The 23,241-nt window shown below is 48.2% G+C and overlaps 1 protein-coding gene across 1 annotated transcript; it reads right to left on the reverse strand.

Annotated features, from left to right (window-relative positions):
• Positions 1 to 1,456: 1,456 nt before the first annotated feature.
• Positions 1,457 to 19,551, reverse strand: LOC133119063 (NUAK family SNF1-like kinase 1). Its single transcript, XM_061229462.1, has 7 exons — positions 18,291 to 19,551; positions 12,570 to 12,690; positions 11,081 to 11,232; positions 9,484 to 9,549; positions 8,811 to 8,930; positions 7,455 to 7,587; positions 1,457 to 5,933 (listed from the first exon to the last, which is right to left on the reverse strand). Exons 1-7 carry the CDS (start codon positions 18,540 to 18,542, stop codon positions 5,017 to 5,019), a joined length of 1,761 nt encoding a protein of 586 aa, XP_061085446.1. The 5' UTR covers positions 18,543 to 19,551; the 3' UTR covers positions 1,457 to 5,016.
• Positions 19,552 to 23,241: the final 3,690 nt, after the last annotated feature.

A 23,241-nucleotide genomic window follows, 5' to 3' on the forward strand; every position in this document is an offset into this window, starting at 1 on the left:
TGCTCTGGACCGGACCGTCTGACGCACGCCTGCAGTGTGACGCGGCGGCTCCTCGCGCGGAGTCGAGCAGAAGGCCCGCCGGTGCCGTTGCCGTCCCGCCTTTTTTTGGATTTCGCGTCTGAGAGTAACCCTTGTGGGGAAACCCCCCCGTGGAAGAAGAGGTGGCTTTTGAAGCAAAGTCCAAAATGTCCTTCTGCCCTGGCTCCAGGACCGTCGGGTTCATCAGCGAGACAGAGGCCACAGCAGCGGCATGGGCGACTCAGTCGCTGTGTGAAGGCACCATTACACCCCCCCCCACCCCCCCTCCCTCCACCCCCAGGCTGGAGATACAGTCCGCTCTCTCCCGGTTATGCGCACAGCCACAACATCTGCTCACTGTACTCGGACGGAGCAGCATAATTGAGGAGGGAGGAGTTTGGTACCCCCGTGGGCTCGGTTGTCCGGGCAACGCAGCCGGATCCAATTACAGCTCTGTCTGCATCCCCACCCCCCCACCCCCCCCTCCCTCCTGGACACTCTCCCCATCCCAGCCTCCACTGTTTCTGGGTTTCTCAGAACGGGCCTCAAACGTTACAGAGAGAGCTCGACCTGAGAACACCAGACCACCGTAAAACACTAGATTGGGCCTTTAAGGTGTGAGGTCACAAATACGTGATGAGTTTGTTCCTGTGCTTGTCGAACTTCTGCTTCCCTGTGACGGACGCGTGGAGCGCAAGACATTGCTGAAAACATCAGGTTTAAGAACGTCCCTTGTGTGAAGCCATGTTACTGAGGGAACTACGTCTAAGAAGGTGTTCTCTGTGCAGAACATTCATGTTTTTTTGGGGGTTTTTGTTTTTTCAATAAATTTGGCCCACTGGACTGCACATATCCAATTCCCACCATAACGGCGATGTCCTTGGAAGTGCTGGATCTACGGAGACCTCGTGGAGGCGAAGCGTTTCTGATATCCTGGAGACGGACACCTGAGCGTCTCATGACAGAACATTCCAGTAACATTGTGAGAACATTGTTTCCCTTCCCTGACGGCAGCCCTCCTGTTGTTTGCAGAAAAGCTGCAGTCACACCGCCTTATGTATTTGGCTACATGCTACATGACGGCTAAGAATGTCTTTACACCGCTAAGCAATGGTAACGGTAGGGCGACCTGTAGCGTAGTGGTTAAGTTTGATGACTAGGACCCGCAAGGTCAGCGGTTCAATCCCCGGTGTAGCCACAATAAGATCCGCACAGCCGTTGGGCCCTTGAGCAAGGCCCTTAACCCTGCATTGCTCCAGGGGAGGATTGTCTCCTGCTTAGTCTAAATCAACTGTAAGTCAGTTTGGATAAAAGTGACATGTAATGTAACATGAAGAGCAACACACAGAGGTAACATAAGGTCCCAGAGCTCAAAGATGTTTGAAAAGATCCATTTATTTGAGAAGGTCCCTGCGGTGGCATCACTGAAGTGGAGAAAAGAGGGTGGTGACCCACCCCCACCACCACCACCACCCAGGTCAAAGGAGGGCAACCGATCCAGGAAAAACAGTAGACTTCTCTCAAACCGCACGAAAGCTGATGCAGCAACTTCGACGACGTCAAGACTTTTTGTGCAGCATCTACTTCTCTTCCGTCTCGGGTGTCGGATACGTTCTCTGCGCTCGACTGATCTTGCCTGGCGCAGCTGAGCCAACCAAGAGGACCAGAAGGCGGGGTTTGCGCACTTTTGATCGGTTCAAACTCACCAGACAAGCTCAGTAAAGCGTAGAGAAGTATTTCAATCCAAAACAATTACATGTCCGGTCACAAGTCATAACATGGACAGGTTATCAATGCAGCACATAAACTGGCCACCAATAAATAGAAATATAAAAAAACACTGATTATCATAAACATAATCGTAATTATAGCGAAGGCACTAAACAATGACCACCTCAGCTTTCCAGGGTTACACGTAGATACCGAAACCATAATCATGGCAGTTACATCAATGAATTGTAAAAAAAAAAAAAACGAAACAAAAAAGCAAAAACAATAAAATAAAATAAAAAATTAAATAACATTATAATACCATTACCATAACAATATCCAGTCAAGTTTTCCTATGTTCGTGCTTTGTCCTAATTAACGAGTATGCAGTATTCCTTTCCAGTTTGGCAGAAAGCGCCGTTATATTCAGATTTCTTTCCCCATCTGGTGCAACCTCAGTCCTCAAGCTAAGTTTATTTTACTTTGGTTGAAAAGGACCGTGGCTCTAGTGTCGTGTCCCGTCTATAGTTTTACATACGTGTCCACGGCGCTGCGGGGGTTACTGTGGGAGCGGCGCGGAGATGTGGCGTCACAATAAAAGCGCATTTGCTTTATGTTGACGGCGTGAAAAGGCATACGGATCGAGCGCCATGTGGGGACTCTGGAGCGGTGCGAGTAGTGGCGAGATTTGCACGAGCTGCACTTATCTTAAATCAGTGGTCACCAGCCCTGGTCCTGGAGAGCTACTGGGTCTTCACGGATTTTCACCTTAAAAATCTGCACCCTGCCGAGACCCAGGCAACCAGGTGAGGTGAGTTAACTGTGTAATCGACTGCTCCTCCAATTGCTTAATTACGTGCGGAGTAAGAATGAAAACTGGCTGACCCTGTCGCTCTCCAGGACCAGGGTTGGAGACCACTAGCCTCAACCTTCAGCCCACAAATGTGAACTGAACTGAACATTCAAATGCTGATGTAACAATCGCTCCCGGTAACGGAAAGCAATGCAGTTCTAGAACACCGCCTTAGAATGCTGAAAGAACGTTCCAAGCTCTCCTGGCTGTGATGTTATGCGGCTGTAAGGGAGGCCAGCTCTCGGGTTCCAATGTGTCCACACACACACACACACACACATACACACACACACATACGCACGCACAGACCGTAGGCACGCACGCACAGGCACGTTTGCTGGCGCTTCACCGAGATTCACTGAGAAATTCGAAGGCAAACGGGCTTTCTGCCACAAAACAAAGCATCAATCAGTTTCTATATTTTGGAGAATCAAAAACAAGCATAATAAAAGTAAAATACTAACATAGTATAATTTCATCACTGAATCCAGTTAAGGGTTGGTTTTCCCTTTTTTTTGTCATTTTTATTTACTTTTTTTTATACCCAGGACCTTGTTGCGACATGCTGACCCTTTTTAAAAAAAACATTCAAATTTGACGGGAGGGATTGGTTTTGCGGGCTGCCTCCCCGCCCTGTTGCATAATGTGACGTTTGTGTTTGCGGTGCTCCAAGCAGACAGGAATACGCTGGGACACCAACAGGCTCCAGACGCCCTGTTCTCTGTGTGTCTGTGTGTGTGTGTGTGTGAGTGTGCGTGTCTGTGTGTCTATGTGTGTGTGAGTGTGTGAATGAGTGTCTGTGTGTTTGTATCCCTCCCCTGGCTACGCCCCGTATTTAACTTCTAAGACATCCCTGACTCTTTTCCATTCCTTTCCCGACTCAACCTTTCACTGCTTTCAACTCTACTGTTCCTCAATACTTAAGCTACTCCACTCATCTGAGCTACGCTTAAGCTGCTCCACTCATCTGAGGTACCTTCCGAAACCTTTACCGGAAGAGCAGGGAGAGCAAACCAAACCCTCTCATTCCAGTTTAAAGGCCCAACTACAACATTACAGTACTCATCCACTCATTTTTGATCCAGCAAACTATTAGCCTTTCCTATAAAGCTCCTCTACATACTCCCCTCACTTACCTTCTACAGAAATTAATCTATACCATGTTAATAGCATATTAACAGCACGCTAACAACATGTTAATAACATGTTAATATTTTCTCATGTTATGAGCTCTTCCCAAAATGACAATGCAGCTGTCTGAAATGGGTTCAGGTTTCACCCAGCCTTCGTTCCAAATCTCAGTCGCTCCAATTCTTGTTCCGCTACTGACAAAACGGCAACACTGCTAAATCTAAGCTTTCAGGCGTGTTGAACCTCATGTATAATATTTTGGGACAGGCCACAAATGCGACAGTTTGGGTGAGGGCCATCAGTTGTGATTTTTGTCACCATTTGGGGGCAGGCTCTGGACTGGTCACATGACCGACTCCCCTGTAAAGCAGCCTCTCAGCCAAACATTCAACATACAGTGCTTAGTGGAAACCCACTAAGATACCCAGAGTAGAGCTGATCCCAGATCAGTTTCCTCCTGGCCGTATCCTAACCTCATACATTAGGATCAAACCGCAAAACTGACCCTGGATCAGCCCTGCAAGTCTGAAATGCGAAATGAAAAGGGGCCTAACACTGACCCTGGCTGCACTCCCAAAGAAAGTTTTGTCGTTTAAGGTCCTGGGTCTTCGAACATTCATTTTGAAACTTGGCATCTCCCCCTCTACTTTTGAGAAACAACATACATAATTTCACATGGCACTCGGAAGGCACTTCCCATAAAGGGGGCAGGGGTATATATTTCTAACACCAAACATACGCGTTTATATATACGGGAGATAAATGCTTCCATTGTGATAGATGCTGCCTCGCGTCTTCAGCGCGAAGCATTTCCGTAATGTCGGCTATGAGCTCGTCGACTTGGGTGAGAATGTTCGTACAACGTCAGTTCCGCCAGAGATCGGAGACGCCGCGATCAAGATTATGCAGTACAGGCTGAGAGCCGTTCAGGAAATGGCACACAAATAATTATCATAATCACGTTTTCAGAGCAAGAACCTGGTTGGATTGTTAGAGGAGGAAAAGGCGGGAAGGATCACATGCTTCCTTTTGGGATTTAAGGTGCCTGCAGCTGGCTCTGCTTGTGGACGTGGAGTCCCATTGGCCGCTTGTGGATGTAGACTGTGACTGGTCGCTTGGTGATGATGTAAACATGGAAACAGCGGACAGTGTCTGAAGGGGGGGTGGAGTGGCAGCAGGGTAATGTGTGTGGGCTGGGTGTGTGTGAGTGTGTGAGTGTGTGTGTGTGTGTGTGTGTATGTATGTGTGTGTGTGTGTGTGAGTGTTGTGGTATCCCAGCAGTGTACTGGTCGTCGGGGGGGGCTCTAGCTCAGGCTGCCGCTGATGTCGAGGGCCTGCTGGTACACCTGGGTGACGTCGTCCAGGTCCTCCAGCAGCGAGAAGCTGCCATTATCCGCGGGGGACCCCCGCCGCCCCCGCGCCCTGCCCCCGCGGTCCCCCCCGAAGCCGCCCGGCCGCAGCAGGTTCTGGGCGGAGACGCAGGGCCGGAGGCTGGGCCGGGGGGGGGCCCCCAGACCCTCCTCCTCCCCCCCCACCAGGCTGGAGGGCCGGCTCTGACTGCGGGACAGCCGGGGGTCCTCCCCGCCCCCCGCCGGGCCTCCGCGGGCCGAGCATTTCCCGCGCCGCTTCAGGATGCTCTTCCTCGCCGCTCTCTTGGGCGGCGAGCTGGAGCGCGAGAGCAGCGTGGCGCCCCCCAGCTGCTCGGAGGACTCGCTGCGCTCCGGGGAGGAGTAGTACCCCGACTCCCGCTGGCCGCTGTTCTTCAGGATGCCCTTCTTGGGGAGGGACGGCACCATTTTGGGAGGGGACCCCCCGGCCAGAGCCTGCTCCTCGTCCTCCCTCTCGGGGCTGGAGGCCGACCCCCCCTCCTGGGTGCGCGGGAGGGCCGTGGGGTCTAGCTCCCCCTGGCTGTGGGAGGACCCCGCAGGCCTGGTCTTCAGGATGCTCTTGGGCCTCTTCAGCCCGGGTTTCTCCTCCGGCGACGCCTCGTTCTCCTTCTTGGCCTTCTTGGGCCGCTGGTGGGTGAGCGGGGCGCTCTCGGGGGGCTTGGGCGGGTCGGCGCGGCCCTGCCGGCGGGCGAAGGGGCCCAGTGAGGGGGGGTCGCAGTCACAGACGCTGCTCTTGCAGCCCCAGTTGACCCACCAGTGGCTGGCGATGTCCTCCACCGTGGCCCTCCTCTCGGGGTTCACCATCAGCATCCAGCGGATCAGGCCGCGCGCGTCTGTGGACCAATCCGTCACAAAACACCGTTTCAGTCAAAAAAACAATGACGTGTTTTACCCCGGGTCTGCCGCAAGAACGGCAAACGCCAACAAACTGGCATTCAGACTGAAGACGTCGCCCGTGAGAACGTAATGGGCATCGCTTTGGCTCATACAGTGGGAGCAATAATTATTTGATCCCTTGCTGATTTTGTAGGTTTGCCCACTTACAAAGAATGGAACTGTGTAGAATTTTAATCATAGCTACATTTTAACATTGAGAGACAGAATATCACAAAATAATCCACAATAACATATCATATAAATTTTATTAATTTAATATCGTATTTTTGCATGAAATAAGTATTTGATCCCCTACGAATCAGCAATAATTCTGGCTCCCACAGACCAGTTAATTTTCCATTAAGAAGCACTCCTAATCTCAACTATTTACCCAAAACACCTGTGTCAACTCGTTACATCGTTATGTAGCTGTCCACACACAAACCTGTCCACACAATCAATCAGATTCCAACGTTTCCAGATTCCAATCAATCAGATTCCAAAAATCAGCAAGGGATCAAATAATTATTGCTCCCACTGTAGGTTCAAAAGAAGGTAATGCACATGCAATACTGTGCATTATAACTACAATACTGGATCAATAATACTGCCGGAGATGGTGTGTAGTGTGTGGAGTCACTGCAGGAGATGGTGTGGCGTGTGTGGAGTCAATGCAGGAGAAGGTGTGGAGTCACTGCAGGAGAAGGTGTGGAGTGTGTGGAGTCACTGCAGGAGATGGTGTGGAGTGTGTGGAGTCACTGCAGGAGAAGATGTGGAGTCACTACAGGAGAAGGTGTGGAGTGTGTGGAGTCACTGCAGGAGAAGATGTGGAGTCACTGCAGGAGAAGGTGTGGAGTGTGTGGAGTCACTACAGGAGATGGTGTGCAGTGTGTGGAGTCACTGCAGGTGAAGGTGTGGAGTCACTGCAGGAGAAGATGTGGAGTCACTGCAGGCAAAGGTGTGGAGTCACTGCAGGCGAAGGTGTGGAGTCACTGCAAGATACAGTGTGGAGTGTGTGGAGTCACTGCAGGAGAAGATGTGGAGTCACTGCAGGAGAAGGTGTGGAGTCACTGCAGGAGATGGTGTGGAGTGTGTGGAGTCACTGCAGGAGACAGTGTGGAGTGTGTGGAGTCACTGCAGGAGACAGTGTGGAGTATGTGGAGTCACTGCAAGAGACGGTGTGGAGTGTGTGGAGTCACTGCAGGAGAAGATGTGGAGTCACTGCAGGAGAAGGTGTGGAGTCACTGCAGGAGATGGTGTGCAGTGTGTGGAGTCACTGCAGGAGACAGTGTGGAGTCACTGCAGGAGACAGTGTGGAGTGTGTGGAGTCACTGCCGGAGACAGTGTGGAGTGTGTGGAGTCACTGCAGGAGAAGGTGTGGAGTCACTGCAGGAGAAAGTGCGGAGTCACTGCAGGAGAAAATGTGGAGTCACTGCAGCAGACAGTGTGTAGTGTGTGGAGTCACTGCGAGACGGTACCTGAGGACTGGGGAGGTTCGCGGTATTCTCCGCTGCTGATTTGGCGGATGAGGTTCTTGTGGTCTCCTCCATCGAATGGCATGGTCCCGTAGACCAGGGTGTACAGGAGAACGCCCAACGCCCAGCTGTCCACCTGCCCAACACACAATTATTATTATTATTATTCCTGGATTACTCAATCCATTAAAGAGTATGCTTTTTGGAACGGAAGGTCCTTGTAGAACACGCGTCTCTTTCTCAAGGCTGCCCTGGGAGAGTGGGGCGGGCGAGAAAATGGGGGTAAAGTCCCCGCAGCAGATTATGGCTTTAGGGTGTCGCTCAAGGGCGCAACAACAGAGTTTTTCCTTTTTTATTTCGAGACCCTCGACGGGCGAAGGGTCAAGTGTGAGAACTTCCTCCCGACCAGACGGTCGGCTGAGGCGTTCTCCTTGACCCCTCGGCCGGTTCGGAGCTATTGCGCCCGCGATGCTTCCCTTTCTGACCCGCCGGGACCCGTGTATCTGCCGCCTCTCTCCGTCTCTCCGCTGGTCTTGGGAATGGCGATTTTACGCCATGTCGTTTTAATTTCAGGCCCGGCTGAAACGAGAGGAAACTGAGGCAGACCGTGCCGTTGGGAGTCTATAAACGAGGAGGTTACTCATGAAGAAAAATGGTCTCAGTGAAAGCTGCTTCCGACGGTGATGGATTAAGAATGACTCATTTAAAATTAAACTCAAATGCTCAAATACCCGACCACCTCTGCCTCTCTCCCTCTCTCTCTCTCTCTCTCTCTCTCTCTCTCTCTCTCATTGTTCATTTCCCTCTTTGTCCCAGTAAAATATTTGAAGTTGCGTAATTCCTTTAAAACCTCTTACGGGGTTGAATTCAGAGCAAGCTCGGCCATGTGCAGAGAACATTGAAGCCGACTCATTCTAGCTTTGGGGAGGGGGGGGGACAACAAGCATGGAAATTTCTAGAAATCTTTCTTTTTTAATTATTTGTTTTGGACCCCTTCCCCACCCCCACCTGCAGGATCTAAATTATTTTTTCCCTCCATGTGTCCCGACACGTGACAGGGCGTCCTGTAGTGTAGTGGTTAAGGTAAATGACTGGGACGCACAAGGTCGGCCTGTAACGTAGTTAAGGTAAATGACTGGGACGCGCAAGGTCGGTGGTTCGATCCCCGGTGTAGCCACGATAAGATCCGCATACCCTGCGTTCCTCCAGGGGAGGATTGTCTCCTGCTTAGTCTAATCAACTGCCAGTCGCTTGGGATAAAAGCGTCATGGAATGTAATGCAACGTGAATTAGCCCTTTAAGAGCCCTGTGCTCAGTGTGAGAAGCAGAAGAGCGTTTATCCCGCGGCGCGCTCCGTACCTCTGGGCCGCGGTACGGCCTCCCATTCACGATCTCGGGCGAGGCGTAGAGGGGGCTCCCGCAGAACGTCTGGAGGAGCCTGTCTTTGTGGTAGAGGTTAGAAAGCCCGAAATCGGCAATCTGCCAGGAGGAGAAGAGAAAGGAGAAACGTCAAAATGGCCGCCGTACTCGTTCAGGGACAGTAGGACAGACGTTCACCCGGCGAACAAAAAAACAAACAAGTTAAAACATTCTAACATTATGACATTGGCAAAAAAATTCCAGTTACATTGTGAGAACATTTTGTGTTAGCTGGGCAGAAGAACGTAAGAACAAACACGTAACACTGAGGAATGCTGACTTGTTGGCGGATCTTGCTAGCTTTACCCAAAATGCACCTTGTAGCAGTTAACAGTGACCAGTGGGGAGAAATTGGCTCAGGAGGTAAGAGCACTCGGAGGGTTGCCAGTTCGCTTCCGCCCTGGGCGTGTCAAAGTGTCCCTGAGCAAGACGCCTAACCCCCTAAATGCTCCTGACGAGCTGGTTGGTGCCTTGCTTGGCAGCCGATTGCCGTTGGTGTGTGAGTGCGTGTATGAATGAGTGAATGAGAAGCATCAATTGTACAGCGCTTTGGATAAAGGCGCTATATAACTGCAGACCATTTAGCAACCACTTTACAGGGATTCTCTCTTACCTTAATGTTGCAGTTTTCGTCCAGTAGTACGTTTTCCAGTTTGAGGTCCCTGTGCACCACCCCGTTCTGAAAGGCACAAGGACACTTTGCGTGAGCTTTTACAGCCGTCCGCCTCCAGGGGGCGTAGTCTGGCCACTCGTGCTGAGTGCTTCTCCCAGAAAACGCACGCTAATATAATAATAATAATAGACCTTTATTGAACCCTGTGGGGTAATTTGTCCTCTGTATTTGACCCATCCTAGTCATTAGGAGCAGTGGGCAGCCACAGTGCGGCACCCAGGGAGCAATGTGGGGCTAAGGGCCTTGCTCAAGGGCCCAACGGCTGTGCGGATCATGTATTGTGGCTAGACCGGGATTCGAAGCACTGACGTTGCGGCTCCCAGTCCTTTCCCTTAACCACTACACCACAGGCCACGAGGCACACGGTAGCATTCAACAGCAACCTGAGAAGCCCTGGTCAAAGTCCAGCTGTGCCCACCATCCCGCGGCTGGCGAAACCACATGTGTATGTCCGTTGAACCGAGCAAGTGTAATTGTCTCCCAGTGAGCTCCATAACATTTGGGAAAAATACATACGTTTGGTAAAAAGATTTTTCTGTTAAAACACTGTTACGAGATCATCGTAACTCCCTTCCTATCATTGAAAAAGGCTCACTGACATGTTGACTCACCCTCTGCCTATGTTTATGGTCCTTAAATTCGGATTTCTAAATATACAGTTGACACTGTACCAACTGTATACTGTATAGCTGTGCAATAATTCAAGTTCATTGGTTGAATATTGGTTTTAAGTGCCACAGCCAATGGTGTTTCAACATCAGCACGTTCACAGAGAAGGGGGAGGGATAAACAGTGTTGTGGTTGGAGCGTGTTTGTCGATGCTATTCCTCTCTTGACCGTTAGAAGTCTGAAATGACCCATTGTACCTTTAAATTTGTAAAAATGTGTACCAATTCACATCTGGATAAAGTGCAGATTCTCAGTTTTTATTGAAGGGTATTTTGATACGTTTTTGGTATCACCATGAAGAAATTACAGCACCTTTTGGATTCAACACATCTGGATTCAAAAGCAGCCTTGCTTGGTGACGGTTGAAAGCAGGCGTGTCACACGGGCGTGCTAACAGTTGCGCCGGCGAACACGGCCCAAAGTGTGTCACCTCTGACCAACCCCTCCCTCCCCTGTCCCCGGTTGCCCGCGGCGACTAATCCCTGCGCAGCCATTGGCCTTCCCCAGCTGTGCAGGCGATGGGCGAGCCCTGGGGGAGATTGACTGGATGGGCGGAAGGTTCTGGAAAGATCTTATTGCCTGATCTTATCCCCTCTGCCTCAGTACAGTCAGTACATCCAACACAGACCTGTTTAAATTGGGATTCAAGTCTCACACAGTCCCTGATCTGTCCTGTGTCACAGATTAAATTCTTTTTTTACCAAATACCTTGTGGCAGTAGTGCACACTGATTGGCTCACCTTGTGGCAGTAGTGCACACTGATTGGCTCACCTTGTGGCAGTAGTGCACACTGATTGGCTCACCTTGTGGCAGTAGTGCACACTGATTGGCTCACCTTGTGGCAGTAGTGCACGCTGATTGGCTCACCTTGTGGCAGTAGTGCACGGCGGAGACGATCTGTCTGAAGAAGCGGCGGGTCTCCCTCTCGCTCAGACGGTGACGGTCGCTGATGAAGTCGTACAGCTCGCCCTTGCTGGCGTACTCCATCACGATCACGATCTTATCCCTGTTCTCAAACACTGAGGGGGAGAGGGATGGGAGGGAGGAACAGGGTGAGGGCCCAACCCTCTCATATCAAACCTCGACTTCAAACCGGGGAGGGGTGCTCGATACCATCGGCTGATTCAGAACACAGTGATCCTCACTCCTGGTCCTGGAGAGCCGCAGGGTGTGCTGGCTTTCGTTGTTACTCGGCACTTAATAGATCAATTACAGCTGTTAATGACACCGTTAACTCATCCCACCATGGTTTCTTGGGTCTGAATTGATTGGTTGCTGATATTGAGGCGAAAGTAAAAACCAGCCACACCCTGCGGCTCTCCAGGACCAGGAGAGGACCGCTGGCTTACATAGCGCAGTGTGACATCATCGGGAAGGGTTACATAGCGCAGTGTGACATCATCGGGAAGGGTTACATAGCGCAGTGTGACATCATCGAGAAGGGTTACATAGTGCAGTGGGACATCATCGAGAAGGGTTCCATGGAAAGGAAAGCAGAATGCTGATTTGTTTGAGCAAGTCCTGACTGACAGCTTACTGTAGCTCCACTCAACATAGGGTATGGGGGGGGGGGGGGGGGGGAGAGAGGTTTTATTGTTATTTTTATTTACTTCTCTCACAAAGGGGAGGTGTAACAGTCCTCCAGGTGGACTCTCTTAACTCCACCTACAGGCCAGCGGAGGATGGGCATAGCCAGGGTCCTCCTGACCCACCTTCCCATCAGGAGCTTTTTCGCCCCACTGTTTGAGGGATTGTACCTCTGCCCACCTCTTCCCTTCTGTTACTCTGTAAAGCATTTTTGTGACAGTCCTCTGAAGACTGCAAAATTCATTAAAAAAATACTGTCAACGGACAGAGAGATGGCCTGTCTTCAGAGAGCGTCTCCCGGGGTCTGAGCTCGGCGGAGCCCCCCCCCCCCCCCTTCCGTAACCACCGCTCTGCCTGCGCGCTCCACAGCCACAGTCTGGGCTCGCTGTAATTAGCGTAGCGTGATGTAGCCACCGCCGTGTTGCTCGACCGCTGCAACAGATATGCTGGCTTTGGGCCACGCTCTTGCCCTCCCCCCTCTCCCCCTCTCCCAGAGCACAGTGGAGACACTTGAATTAGCGCCGGCCTGGACCACAGCCCACGGAACACGGGGGGAGGCAGACAAACTTTTGTGTCTAAATCCACTGTACGTTTTTTTTCCCGTGTCACTGCACGCTCTTGAGCTTGTCGAGGGCTCTGAGCTCAGTTTGGCCAAGTAATCTTTAATCCATGCTTAACCCCCCCCCCACAAAATACTGAGTGGTGGGTTAGGGTGTGGTGTGCGTTGGTGGTGTTGGGGTGGTGTGGGTGGTGTTGGGGTGGTGCTCACCTTCGTAGATGGAGATGATGTGGGGGTGTCGGAGGGAGGACATGATCTCAATCTCCCGGCGGATGTGCACCATGTCCTGCTCGTTTGTGATCTTCTCCTTCCGCATGGATTTGATGGCCACCTGAAGGGACGACACAGACGGGCGTTTGTGAATCGACAGTGTGTGAGTGAGTGCGTGAGTGTGTGAGTGCGTGAGTGAGAGAGTGAGAGAGTGAGAGAGTCAGTGAGTGAGTGAGAGAAAGAGAGAGAGAGAGAGAAAGAGAGAGAGAGTGAGAGAGTGAGAGAGTGAGAGAGTGAGAGAGTGTAAAGCGACACACCCTGCACAGGAAGTGGCAGCTTCAGCGTTTCCTGTCTGCCCACCCCACTCGCAGCGATGATGCTCCCCTCCCTGCCGGAGAGGAGGAGCTCAGGACAACGAGGTCCCAGAATCAAACATGTCTGCTGCCAGCCAGCCGTGGCCTGAGCCTTCTCTCGCACAAAGCAGGTATTTCTCTCCAGATAAACACAAATATTCTGCAACAAATCAACCAGGACGTGTCTCCCTCGCCTCTCTCACTCACTCACTCTCACACACACACACACACACACACACGCATAATCTGCAAAGTCCCCACTGACAAACTCCTGCTGGCTGGTGAACAGTGAAAGCCCAGAGGAACATTGAGTCTGGTTTCTGCACACAAGCCCAGACGGTCCCTGGGTAAGTGAGCTAGCAGCCAGCGCAGGGAGGGCTGCAGCCCCGTCATATCATTAATACGCCAGTCTCTGGAATTAATCTGGAGGACTAGAGGGAGCTGGGGTGGGGGTGGGCGGGGAGGGAGGATCACGGACAAAAGAAGCTAGAAGAAGAGTTAACCCTTTCAAGAGTTTTTCTGAATGTTTTTTTGTTTGTTCTAGAACCCGTTCAATAGCTTTCCATTACCAGCAGTGATTGTTACATCAGCATGAGAATGCTCAGTTATGTTAAGAACATTATAATCACGTTTGTGATCTCACACCTTCAAGGGATAAAGGAAACAGTTGAAGCCGTGGTTCAGGGGTATCAAACTCCAGTCCTGGAGGGCCGCATGTGTCTGCTGGTTTTTGGTGCATTTCAGCATGAGAGATACATTTCAAGTTTTTCATTAGCTACAGAGTCCACACACCTTGTTCTCATGGCCTTAATTGGCTGCTGATTGAAAGGAAACCACAAATACCAGCATGCACTGCGGCCCTCCAGGACTGGAGTTTGACACCCTTGCTGTAGTTGGTTGAACTGAGGGAAAGTCATTCCTCCTTTTTCATAGATATCCCAGCATGCTCTGGAAATGCTATTAGCTGAACACGTAGCTCTATAACCCCTTTTCCCCCTGTGCTGTGGCTACAATACGTCCTGCTGGTTTCATGCAGAGCCCAGGATCAGCTGGGATGTAATATACTAGAAAGCACCAATGCTACGTCAGTTAATTCCACCCTCTCATGAATATGCATAGACATGTGAGCTCTCATTGGACCAGGACTGGCCAACCCCGTTCCTGAATATTGACTGCTCCGTCTGGTTTTCACTCCAACCCTAATTTGGCAAGCCTGATTCTACTAATGACCAGCTCAATATGATCTCCTAGCTGTTGAATAAGGTGTTTAGATATAATTGGGAGTGAGCGCCTACAGGAGAGTAGATCTCCAGAATAGAATTTGACAAAACACTATGGAGGGCAGGATAGTTTTTCTGATGACTGAAATATTTGTGAACTAAACAAATAAGGGGAGCAGTCAAGTGAATTTAGACAAACTCTCTTAAAAAGCATAATGGTGGGTGTCTCGGTGGCGCAGCCGACGTCAGCGGTTCGAATCCGACCGTATGACATTTGTCGCATGTCTTCCCCTCTCTCTCGCTCCCATTCTTCCTGTCTCTCTATACTATATACTGTCCAATAAAGCTGAAAAAGGCCTAAAAAATATCTTAAACCATTTTGCTTCTTTTTTTTTTTTTTAAGGGGTACAAGTGTGTGAACCTTAAATTAGGCAATATTATTTGGTCCTAAATGAGATCTTTCTCATGATAAGAGTCGAAGGAAGGTCGTCACACAGGAGGGAAGCATGCATATTTACTGCCTCCCAGCACCCCAGTTTTCACCCAGAATGAATTGCCGTGGATCTGTGGAATTGTGCGAGGTGCGAAAGTCGTAACTATGGTAACGCGGGGGTGGGGGGTGGGGCGGAGAAAGCATTCCATTTGCATACCCCGTTCTTGTCCTTTTACGGTGAAATCCAGCTGAGCGACTGTCCACCTTAACGAGCTTTCACTCTTTCTTTCTCTCTTTCTGCAAACGGAAGTGCGGATAGTGACAAAAACCACACGGAGATTTGAGTGTATTTGTTTGAGAGTATTTTGCTAATTAGCTTCCAATTACATTACATTCTATTACATTATTGGCATTTGGCAGACATTCCCGGAGGGACGGTGCGTTTGTGGGGTTCGGTTTCCAACAGTTACCCCCCCCACCCGAATTAGTCACGTGCACCACCATCGGATATACGTCATTGTTTTGGATTCAAATACATTTCCGCGCTCGATTGATCTTGCCTGGTGCAATTGTGCCAAGCAAGGAGACCAGAAGGTGGGATTTGCACTTTTTGAGAGTATTTCGTCGGTTCCAATACACCAGACCGGCTCAGTAAAGCTTTTAAAATATTTTAATCTTGAACAATAATGAATTTCATCCAGGTCAGGAGCCAATAAACAAAACAAAAAAAATCTACTGTACATGTCCTGTACGAGTTGAAATGTATATTTTAGTTAGCGTGTTCAAGTTTGCTCTTGCTTAAGTTTAAGTCGGAATGGAGCTTTTGTGTTGCAGTCACTGTTCAGGACTACATTTGTCACTGTTCGGGACTACATTTCCCAGGTGTCTGCAGCCGTCGGGAGGAAATACCTCAACAGTGAGAAATTTGTGTTCAGAGCAGCTCGGTATGCAGGAACAGGGAGGGATGCCTGGTGGTGCCAAAATGATGGCTTATTAAAATCCGAAGACATTTATCACTCTGCTTTCATTAAAACTGACTTCGCCTTGCCTTTGTATCTGGAAGGTGATCTCAGATCTTCAGAATTTGTATAGAAGTGTATAGAAATTGCATTGAACTGTAAGCAGACCTGGGTCAAATACGTACTTGTTTTGGAAACTTTCCTCTGCTTTGCTGAGCTTGTCTGGGGTACTGTAACCTATAAAATACTCTCCAAAAGTGCAAACCCCACCTTCTGGTCCTCTTGGTTGGCTCAACTGCACCAGGCAAGATCAATTGAGTGCAGAAAAGTATTTGAATCCAAAACAATTTTGTATTTGGCCCAGGTGTTTCTCTTCCATTTACCCGGCACCAATATTCCTGTTGCTATGGGTCGACCGCCTGTTAGTGAGGCGATCTGATGCAGCCAGGCCCCTACACACACACACACACACACACACACACACACCACACATACACACACACACACACACTGCACCTACACGCACACTACACCTACATGCACACCACACATACACACACTCACACACACACACACCACACTCACACTACACCTACATGCACAAACACACACACACACACACACTCACACACTACACATACACATACCACACACACACACACACACACACACACAGAAACATATATACACACACATATATGCACACACACACACACACCACACACACACATACCACACACACACACACACACACAAACACACACACACACAAACATATATACACACACACATACCACACACACAAACACATACACACACACACACACATATACACACACACACCACACACACACATACCACACACACACACACACAAACACACACACACAAACATATATACACACACACACATACACACACACACACACAAACATACACACATACACACAAACATATATACACACATACACACACACAAACACACACACACACACAGAAACATACACACACCACACACACACACACATACCATACACACACACACAAACATATATACACACACACATATACACACACACACAAACATACACACACAGACACACACAAACATACACACACACCGAAACATGCACACAAATAACCAAACAAACACACACGTATAGAAACTCACACAGAAACACAAACATACACAGAACCATACATAGAACCATACGCAGAAACATACACCCAAAACAACTAATGCCCCCAGACACACACACAGGAACACACACACAAACACACACACACATTAAATACAGTAAACACAGACCCATACACGCAGTCACTCTCTCCTAGCTCCAGCCCCTCAGCAGACGTACCCTGGCTCTTCTCCCTGTGCTCGTGTGCACACGGTTCCCCGACCTTACCACAGCCATTTCCTGGCTTCAGTGAAGCACCTTCCCAGGGCCTCAAAGCCCCCAATTCTACGAGGGAGCTGATGCTCGCCGCTCTGAGAGAAGGGCGCAGAATGATGGAAACTCTGCACGGGCAAGATGGTCTGCCACTCTGCTGGGACCTGTATGTGTGTATACCAGCTCTGCACTGGGGACTGTCTGTGTGTATACCAGCTCTGCACTGGGGCCTGTCTGTGTGTATACCAGCTCCGTGTTGGGGCCTGTCTGTGTATATACCAGCTCTGCACTGGGGCCTGTCTGTGTGTATACCAGCTCTGCACTGGGACCTGTCTGTGTGTATACCAGCTCTGCACTGGGGCCTGTCTGTGTGTATACCAGCTCTGCACTGGGGCCTGTCTGTGTGTATACCAGCTCTGCACTGGGACCTGTCTGTGTGTATACCAGCTCTGCACTGGGGACTGTCTGTGTGTATACCAGCTCTGCACTGGGGCCTGTCTGTGTGTATACCAGCTCCGTGTTGGGGCCTGTCTGTGTATATACCAGCTCTGCACTGGGGCCTGTCTGTGTGTATACCAGCTCTGCACTGGGACCTGTCTGTGTGTATACCAGCTCTGCACTGGGGCCTGTCTGCGTGTATACCAGCTCTGCACTGGGGGCTGTTGGTGTGTCTAGCAGCTATTCACTGGGGCCTCTGTGTTTCATGTGAATTACTTGGCTTTAGGACAAATGGCTATCTTCCAGTTTTTCTTACTGGGAATGAAAGGCCACAGGTTGTTTTTTTGTGTGCATAAACTGAGAGGGCGGGTAACCAGACCATCTTACATGTGGTGTTAATATTACCGTCCATCCACTCACTCAACGGGTGAGGAAACTTTTGTCCACTCGAATCTCAGGGATGACTTCTGTTTAAAATGGCAGAAGTGCCGTTGACTTGTGAAATTGAGCGTCTCTCTGGGGAGTCTTTAGGCTCCATCAATTCTGTGAACTGCGACTTGCACAGCAACATCTGCAATCGCGCGTTTGTAGCGCGTGCAGAGAGGACGACAACGTCTTTCGCGACACTTTGAAGCACGCCGGGAATCCCCAACGGAATAAGTGCGAGTTTCAATTTTCAGTTAAAAAGTAGGGCTACTTAGCTACACGAGTATTGCATGGGTCAGAGAATTGACACGTTTATAGGCTACTGTCAGGAAACATCTGAGGAGAACATGTCCCAGGATTAGTGTATAACATCATACATACTTGCTGTGTAAATTGAGAGTTAGTCAAAGTACAACCATAAACGTCACTATTTTCCGACAAAATGCTGCTCTAAAGATTGCTGTCCGTTATTACTATTTTTTTGATGACGCTTTTGCTCACCTCTCTCCCGGAATGTCTTTCGATGGCCTTCTTGACTTTGCCGTACGTCCCTCTCCCGAGCGTCTCCAGTAATTCGTAGCGGTGTTTCAGGTTGTGTGTGTGATGGTGCTTCTTCACGCCGGAGCGCCTCGGTGACTGCCCGACGGATGACGGCGGAGACCGCTGCTCACCCCTTGATTTCCCTGGGGAGCCTTGGGATTGCGCGGCTCCAGGTTCGGCCAGTCCCTGGGATGATAAACTCGCAGCCTCCATCTCAATGTAAGGTTATCAACCCTGACACGACCTTGTATTCTCTGTTTTTATTAATAATATTAATAATAGCCTAATGATGATGATGATGATGATAATAATAATAATAATAATAATAATAATAATAATAATAATAATAATAATAATAATAATAATAATGGCCTAACTACCGACAATAAATAAATAAATAACGTACAAATATTAATGCGTAAAAAAATAATACATAGATTGGATATCAGATTGTCAATGCATATATTTTAGGCCTGTTTTACTGTTCCAATTTTATATTTGCTTGGAGTAACGCAACTATAAATATTACAGTTGGCTCCCACATTCTTTCAAGAAAGACAGATTAACGCTAATTGTGCTGTCCTGTCCAGTCCATAAATATCGCTAATAGCCTATGATACAAAGTAGCCTATAATACGCTTTTACTAATGAATGCATATATGCTCATAGGGTGGTGATTAATTTGGGTTGAGCCTTCAAGAATATTGCAGTTTATCATTTAGCCTGCGTCTACTTTCACTTCCTGATAACGCATCCCAACAAGAAATACACAAAAATGCACGGGACTGGTCTAATTTAAACGCGAAAATATTCAAATATATTGTATGGTAGCCTACATTTAATATCTCTGCTAATTTAAGTAATTTCTCGAGTAGTGGCATGCATCTGTCGGTCTACATAGCTAAATTTGCAGGGCGGTGTTTCTCGTCTCCTGTATAATGCTGTATCGTTTCATTTCACGAAGTCAAAAATAAAAGGGAAAAACCTTCATCGTCGTCGCCTCCCGAGAAAGCAGCGACGAGCCCAGCGTTCAGGACGTAAATAACCCTCATTTTGTCCCCAAAGCAGGTACGAGGACATTAACCGACTCAAAGAACGTCGCGCGCGTTATCCATGCCCAAATCGCCGTCAGTTGTGCGCTGCGTTCGGTTTTCAAAAGCTGAGACGTTCTGTGTAATGCCATGGTCATTATATTCTCCTTCTCTTGTGCCCTCTTCGCCACTCTCTCTCTGTCTTTCTAATCTGCAGGACTGCGAATGAGGAATGCGAGCTGTTTGATGCCGGAGGCGGAGTTATACCTCTCTTTTCTTTGTACGCCTCCCTGGCTCAAATTTGATTTGGCTGTAGCCCCCCCCCCCCCAACCCCCCCCCCCCAAACACACACACACACACGCACATTAGAGGAACGGAGACTAATGTTACAACAGAAAAGAATGACTTGGCGAGCCGAGTCGCGTTAAGAATACGCTGTTACCAGCAGGCCAGTTGGCAGAACAAAGACAGAACCTCGAAATAACTTCGGCTCAGCAAGTTTACTGCCAGAATCTATTTAACAGGAAGAAGGAAAGGGAAATGTCAGCATACAAACACTGAATACATGTCACCAGCGACTACAGTTACCAAGTCAAGAACCGAGAAAGTAGCCTACAGTTGTGCATTTTTACAAGTACTTCCGTTCACACGCATGCATTCCAGTCACCGTATTTATGCGCATGTTCTTAGAGATGTGGATGTAGATACCTGAGTGGTGGATCTATCTGGAATGGCAAAAATTAATGACACTGAGATTGTCTAGTGGCCTATAAGATGGATGGATCCGTATTCCACAACCAATCAGAGATCAGTGTTTTGCTTCCTGGGGAGCTGTCACTCAAAGACCACTGACATGGTCCTCTTAATGAGATCATAATTCATGAGTCATTCATTTTTGTTACATCACTGCCTCTGGAGGAGAGCAAGTCAGGTCTACATTGAAAATCCCATCATACACATCTAAAAATACAGCAATTATTCAAAAAGTACAGAAAATGTATGTTTTCTTTTTTCTCCCCAAAAAATCCCCCTATCGTCCCCCTAAAACCCGGAACCCTTCCAAAACTGAAATGTGGACTGAGGTAAGAAACAGGCGTTCTGGGTTTTACTCAGTGAATTTAGCCTGCTTTGTGGTTTACCCCACTCCTGAATGGTGTCCCATTTATTTATATTTGTTTATGTTTTCACTCATTTGTGCTTCCTGGTTATTCATCACGGATGACCACAGAGGGGGAAATTGATGTCAAACATGTCCAGCTCTGCCGGCCTCTGCGGGCCGTAGGAGGACATAGGACATACAGTGGGCTCCATAATCATTCTTAATAAAACTGAAGAGGAAAGGCTGCATGTAATGAACAACATAGATAATAACCTGTGAGGGGGGCGACATGGCTCAGGCAGTAAGAGCAGTTGTCTGGCAGTTGGAGGGTTGCCGGTTCGATTCCCCGCCTGGGCTGTGTCGAAGTGTCCCTGAGCAAGACACCCAACCCCCAAAACGCTCCTGACGAGCTGGTTGGTGCTTTGCATGGCCGTTCTGCACCGCCGTTGGTGTGTGAGTGTGTGTATGAATGGGTGAATGAGAAGTATCAATTGTACAGCGCTTTGGATAAAGGCGCTATATAAACGCCAACCATTTACCTATATGTGACGTATTGTAGGGAAGAATACAATTCCTGCTTCATTGTTCTTGGATTACATTTTTACATTTACATTTTAGTCATTTGGCAGATGCTTTTAATCCAAAGCGAGTTACAAGCGCATAGGTTCTTCCACAAGTTAAAACATCACATCCATAACTAGTAAAATACACATGAAGTGCTGTTCTAAACATATAGTCATCATAAGTGCAATTTAAAAATAAATTTTTTTTGGGGTTAGACAAGAGGGATAGGGATATCAGAAAGGGGGGCGGGGGAAATCAGGAGGGAGGGCTAAGGTACAGTTTGAAAAGGTGTGTTTTTAGTCATTCCACCACTGAGGAACCAGAACGGAAAACAGGCGTGAACGTGCAGCTCGACCGCCAGGTGCACGTAGAGAGGGAACCATAAGGCGACCAGAGCTGGCAGACCGGAGTGGTCTAGCTGGGGAGTAGGGAGTGATTAAGGATTGTATGTAAGGAGGGGCAGTCCCCTTAGCAGCCTGAACATGGTCACCTAATTCAATCATACTGAATGATCAAGGGAGGTTAGGAAGCCCATACTGAATGATCAAAGGGGGTTCACTGTCTGCTTTGCTGACAATGACCATTTGGTTTCCTTGATCACATCATATGCATCCAAAATAATGTGTATTCATCTGCCTGTCACCCAATCAGGGACAAGTACCTGTATTTTACATGAGGAGGTTTGGGGCATAAAAGCTCATTCCTTTCTAACATGAGTTTGTAATTAAACTGCCTTGCTTTTACCCGGTATGCTTCATACTGTAATTAAAGACTATTTTTGCTATATTAATACATTGTTGCTAACCTGAATATCGGACTACAAGTTTTACTTCATAAAGGACCAATTTCCTACAGTATAAACTTTTCCCGTATATGCTTATCACAAATTATAGGGAAAGACTAATGACTACCGTTGTCTTTGCCAGGGGTACAAAGTATTAGGCCAGTAATTTTGAAAATATTTATAAGTGTAAGACTTTTGATTCCATTTAATCATTGATCAAGCGTGCTACACATGTTGGAGAATAAAGCTCATCTCGATAACTATTATTATGTCGTTTCAGTTTTTTGTGCATATTTATCAAGGGTATCAAAAATTCTGGAGCCCACTGTATCCTGAGATATCTACTGCTTTAATGGGTGTGAAACAACCACCGGAATTAATAGCTAGCTGGGATTGTGGCGTTGACTCGTTCCTCTTGTCAGTAGAATACATGAAACATTGTAGAGTGCACACTTAACTCCTTAACTCCACTACCACCCTCCTCAACTCCGTGCCCAGGAAACCGATCTTATTGTGGCTACACTGGGATTAGAACCGCCGACCTTGCGGGTCCCAGTCATGTACTTTTACTACTACACTACAAGCCACTTGGTCCATAATCGTATGATTGGATCCATCAGTTTGCCACCGATTGGTGCTGCTTGCTGTCAGAGTGCCTACAGTGACACCTTGTGGAGAAAGACTGGAAATACAGGCTCAATGTTTCTTGGGTCAGTGTTCAGGCAACTGGAGAGACTTTTGTAATATTAATACAATTGTATGGTGTTTAATTTCAGAGAGACGTATTGCTCTCCAGTGTCAGTGTGGCTAATGGTAACAGACCATGTTGAACCCACAGCAGTATCCATATTTTCTCATTAAATCTGAAATATTACACCCTAATAATGAAAATGATGGTCATAACCAGAGGACAAACGTCTTATGTCTTACTTGACAGGTGTCTGTTCTGGTATACGGACAATAGTGATTGATATGATCGACAAATTCCTGCTCTTACCATTTTAAAGCAGTGCACATATTTAAACTATAATCCATGGACAATTTTATGAACCAGTTGCCTAATTTTATTATGTTGCCTAATTATGTGCTCGAATTAGAAAAATGTAAAATCCATTTCCATTTATTGGATAAGTGGTGGACCAACAGTCCTTCCTGGTCTGGTACACAGGGAGCAACATTTTGACTGCAACATTTCCAAGGAGATGAGCAGCATTGCTATGCATTAGGCATCAAAAAAAGGTTATTATTGATGTTAGATTATCCAGGATTACGCAGATGAGCTGAGGTATTAATATAAGAAAACCACCACCACCTACAGGTGTGAAGCTGTCGACTGGAAGATGCACCAATAGCTGTCCAGGTGAAAGGAGACCACGTCCAGAATTACAGGTTGGAGTGGACCGTTGAGTCATTCAAATAAATTGTATTTTTAT

The sequence above is a fragment of the Conger conger genome, chromosome 19 (genome assembly GCF_963514075.1).
Source record: "Conger conger chromosome 19, fConCon1.1, whole genome shotgun sequence".
Classification (NCBI taxonomy): Eukaryota; Metazoa; Chordata; class Actinopteri; order Anguilliformes; family Congridae; genus Conger; species Conger conger.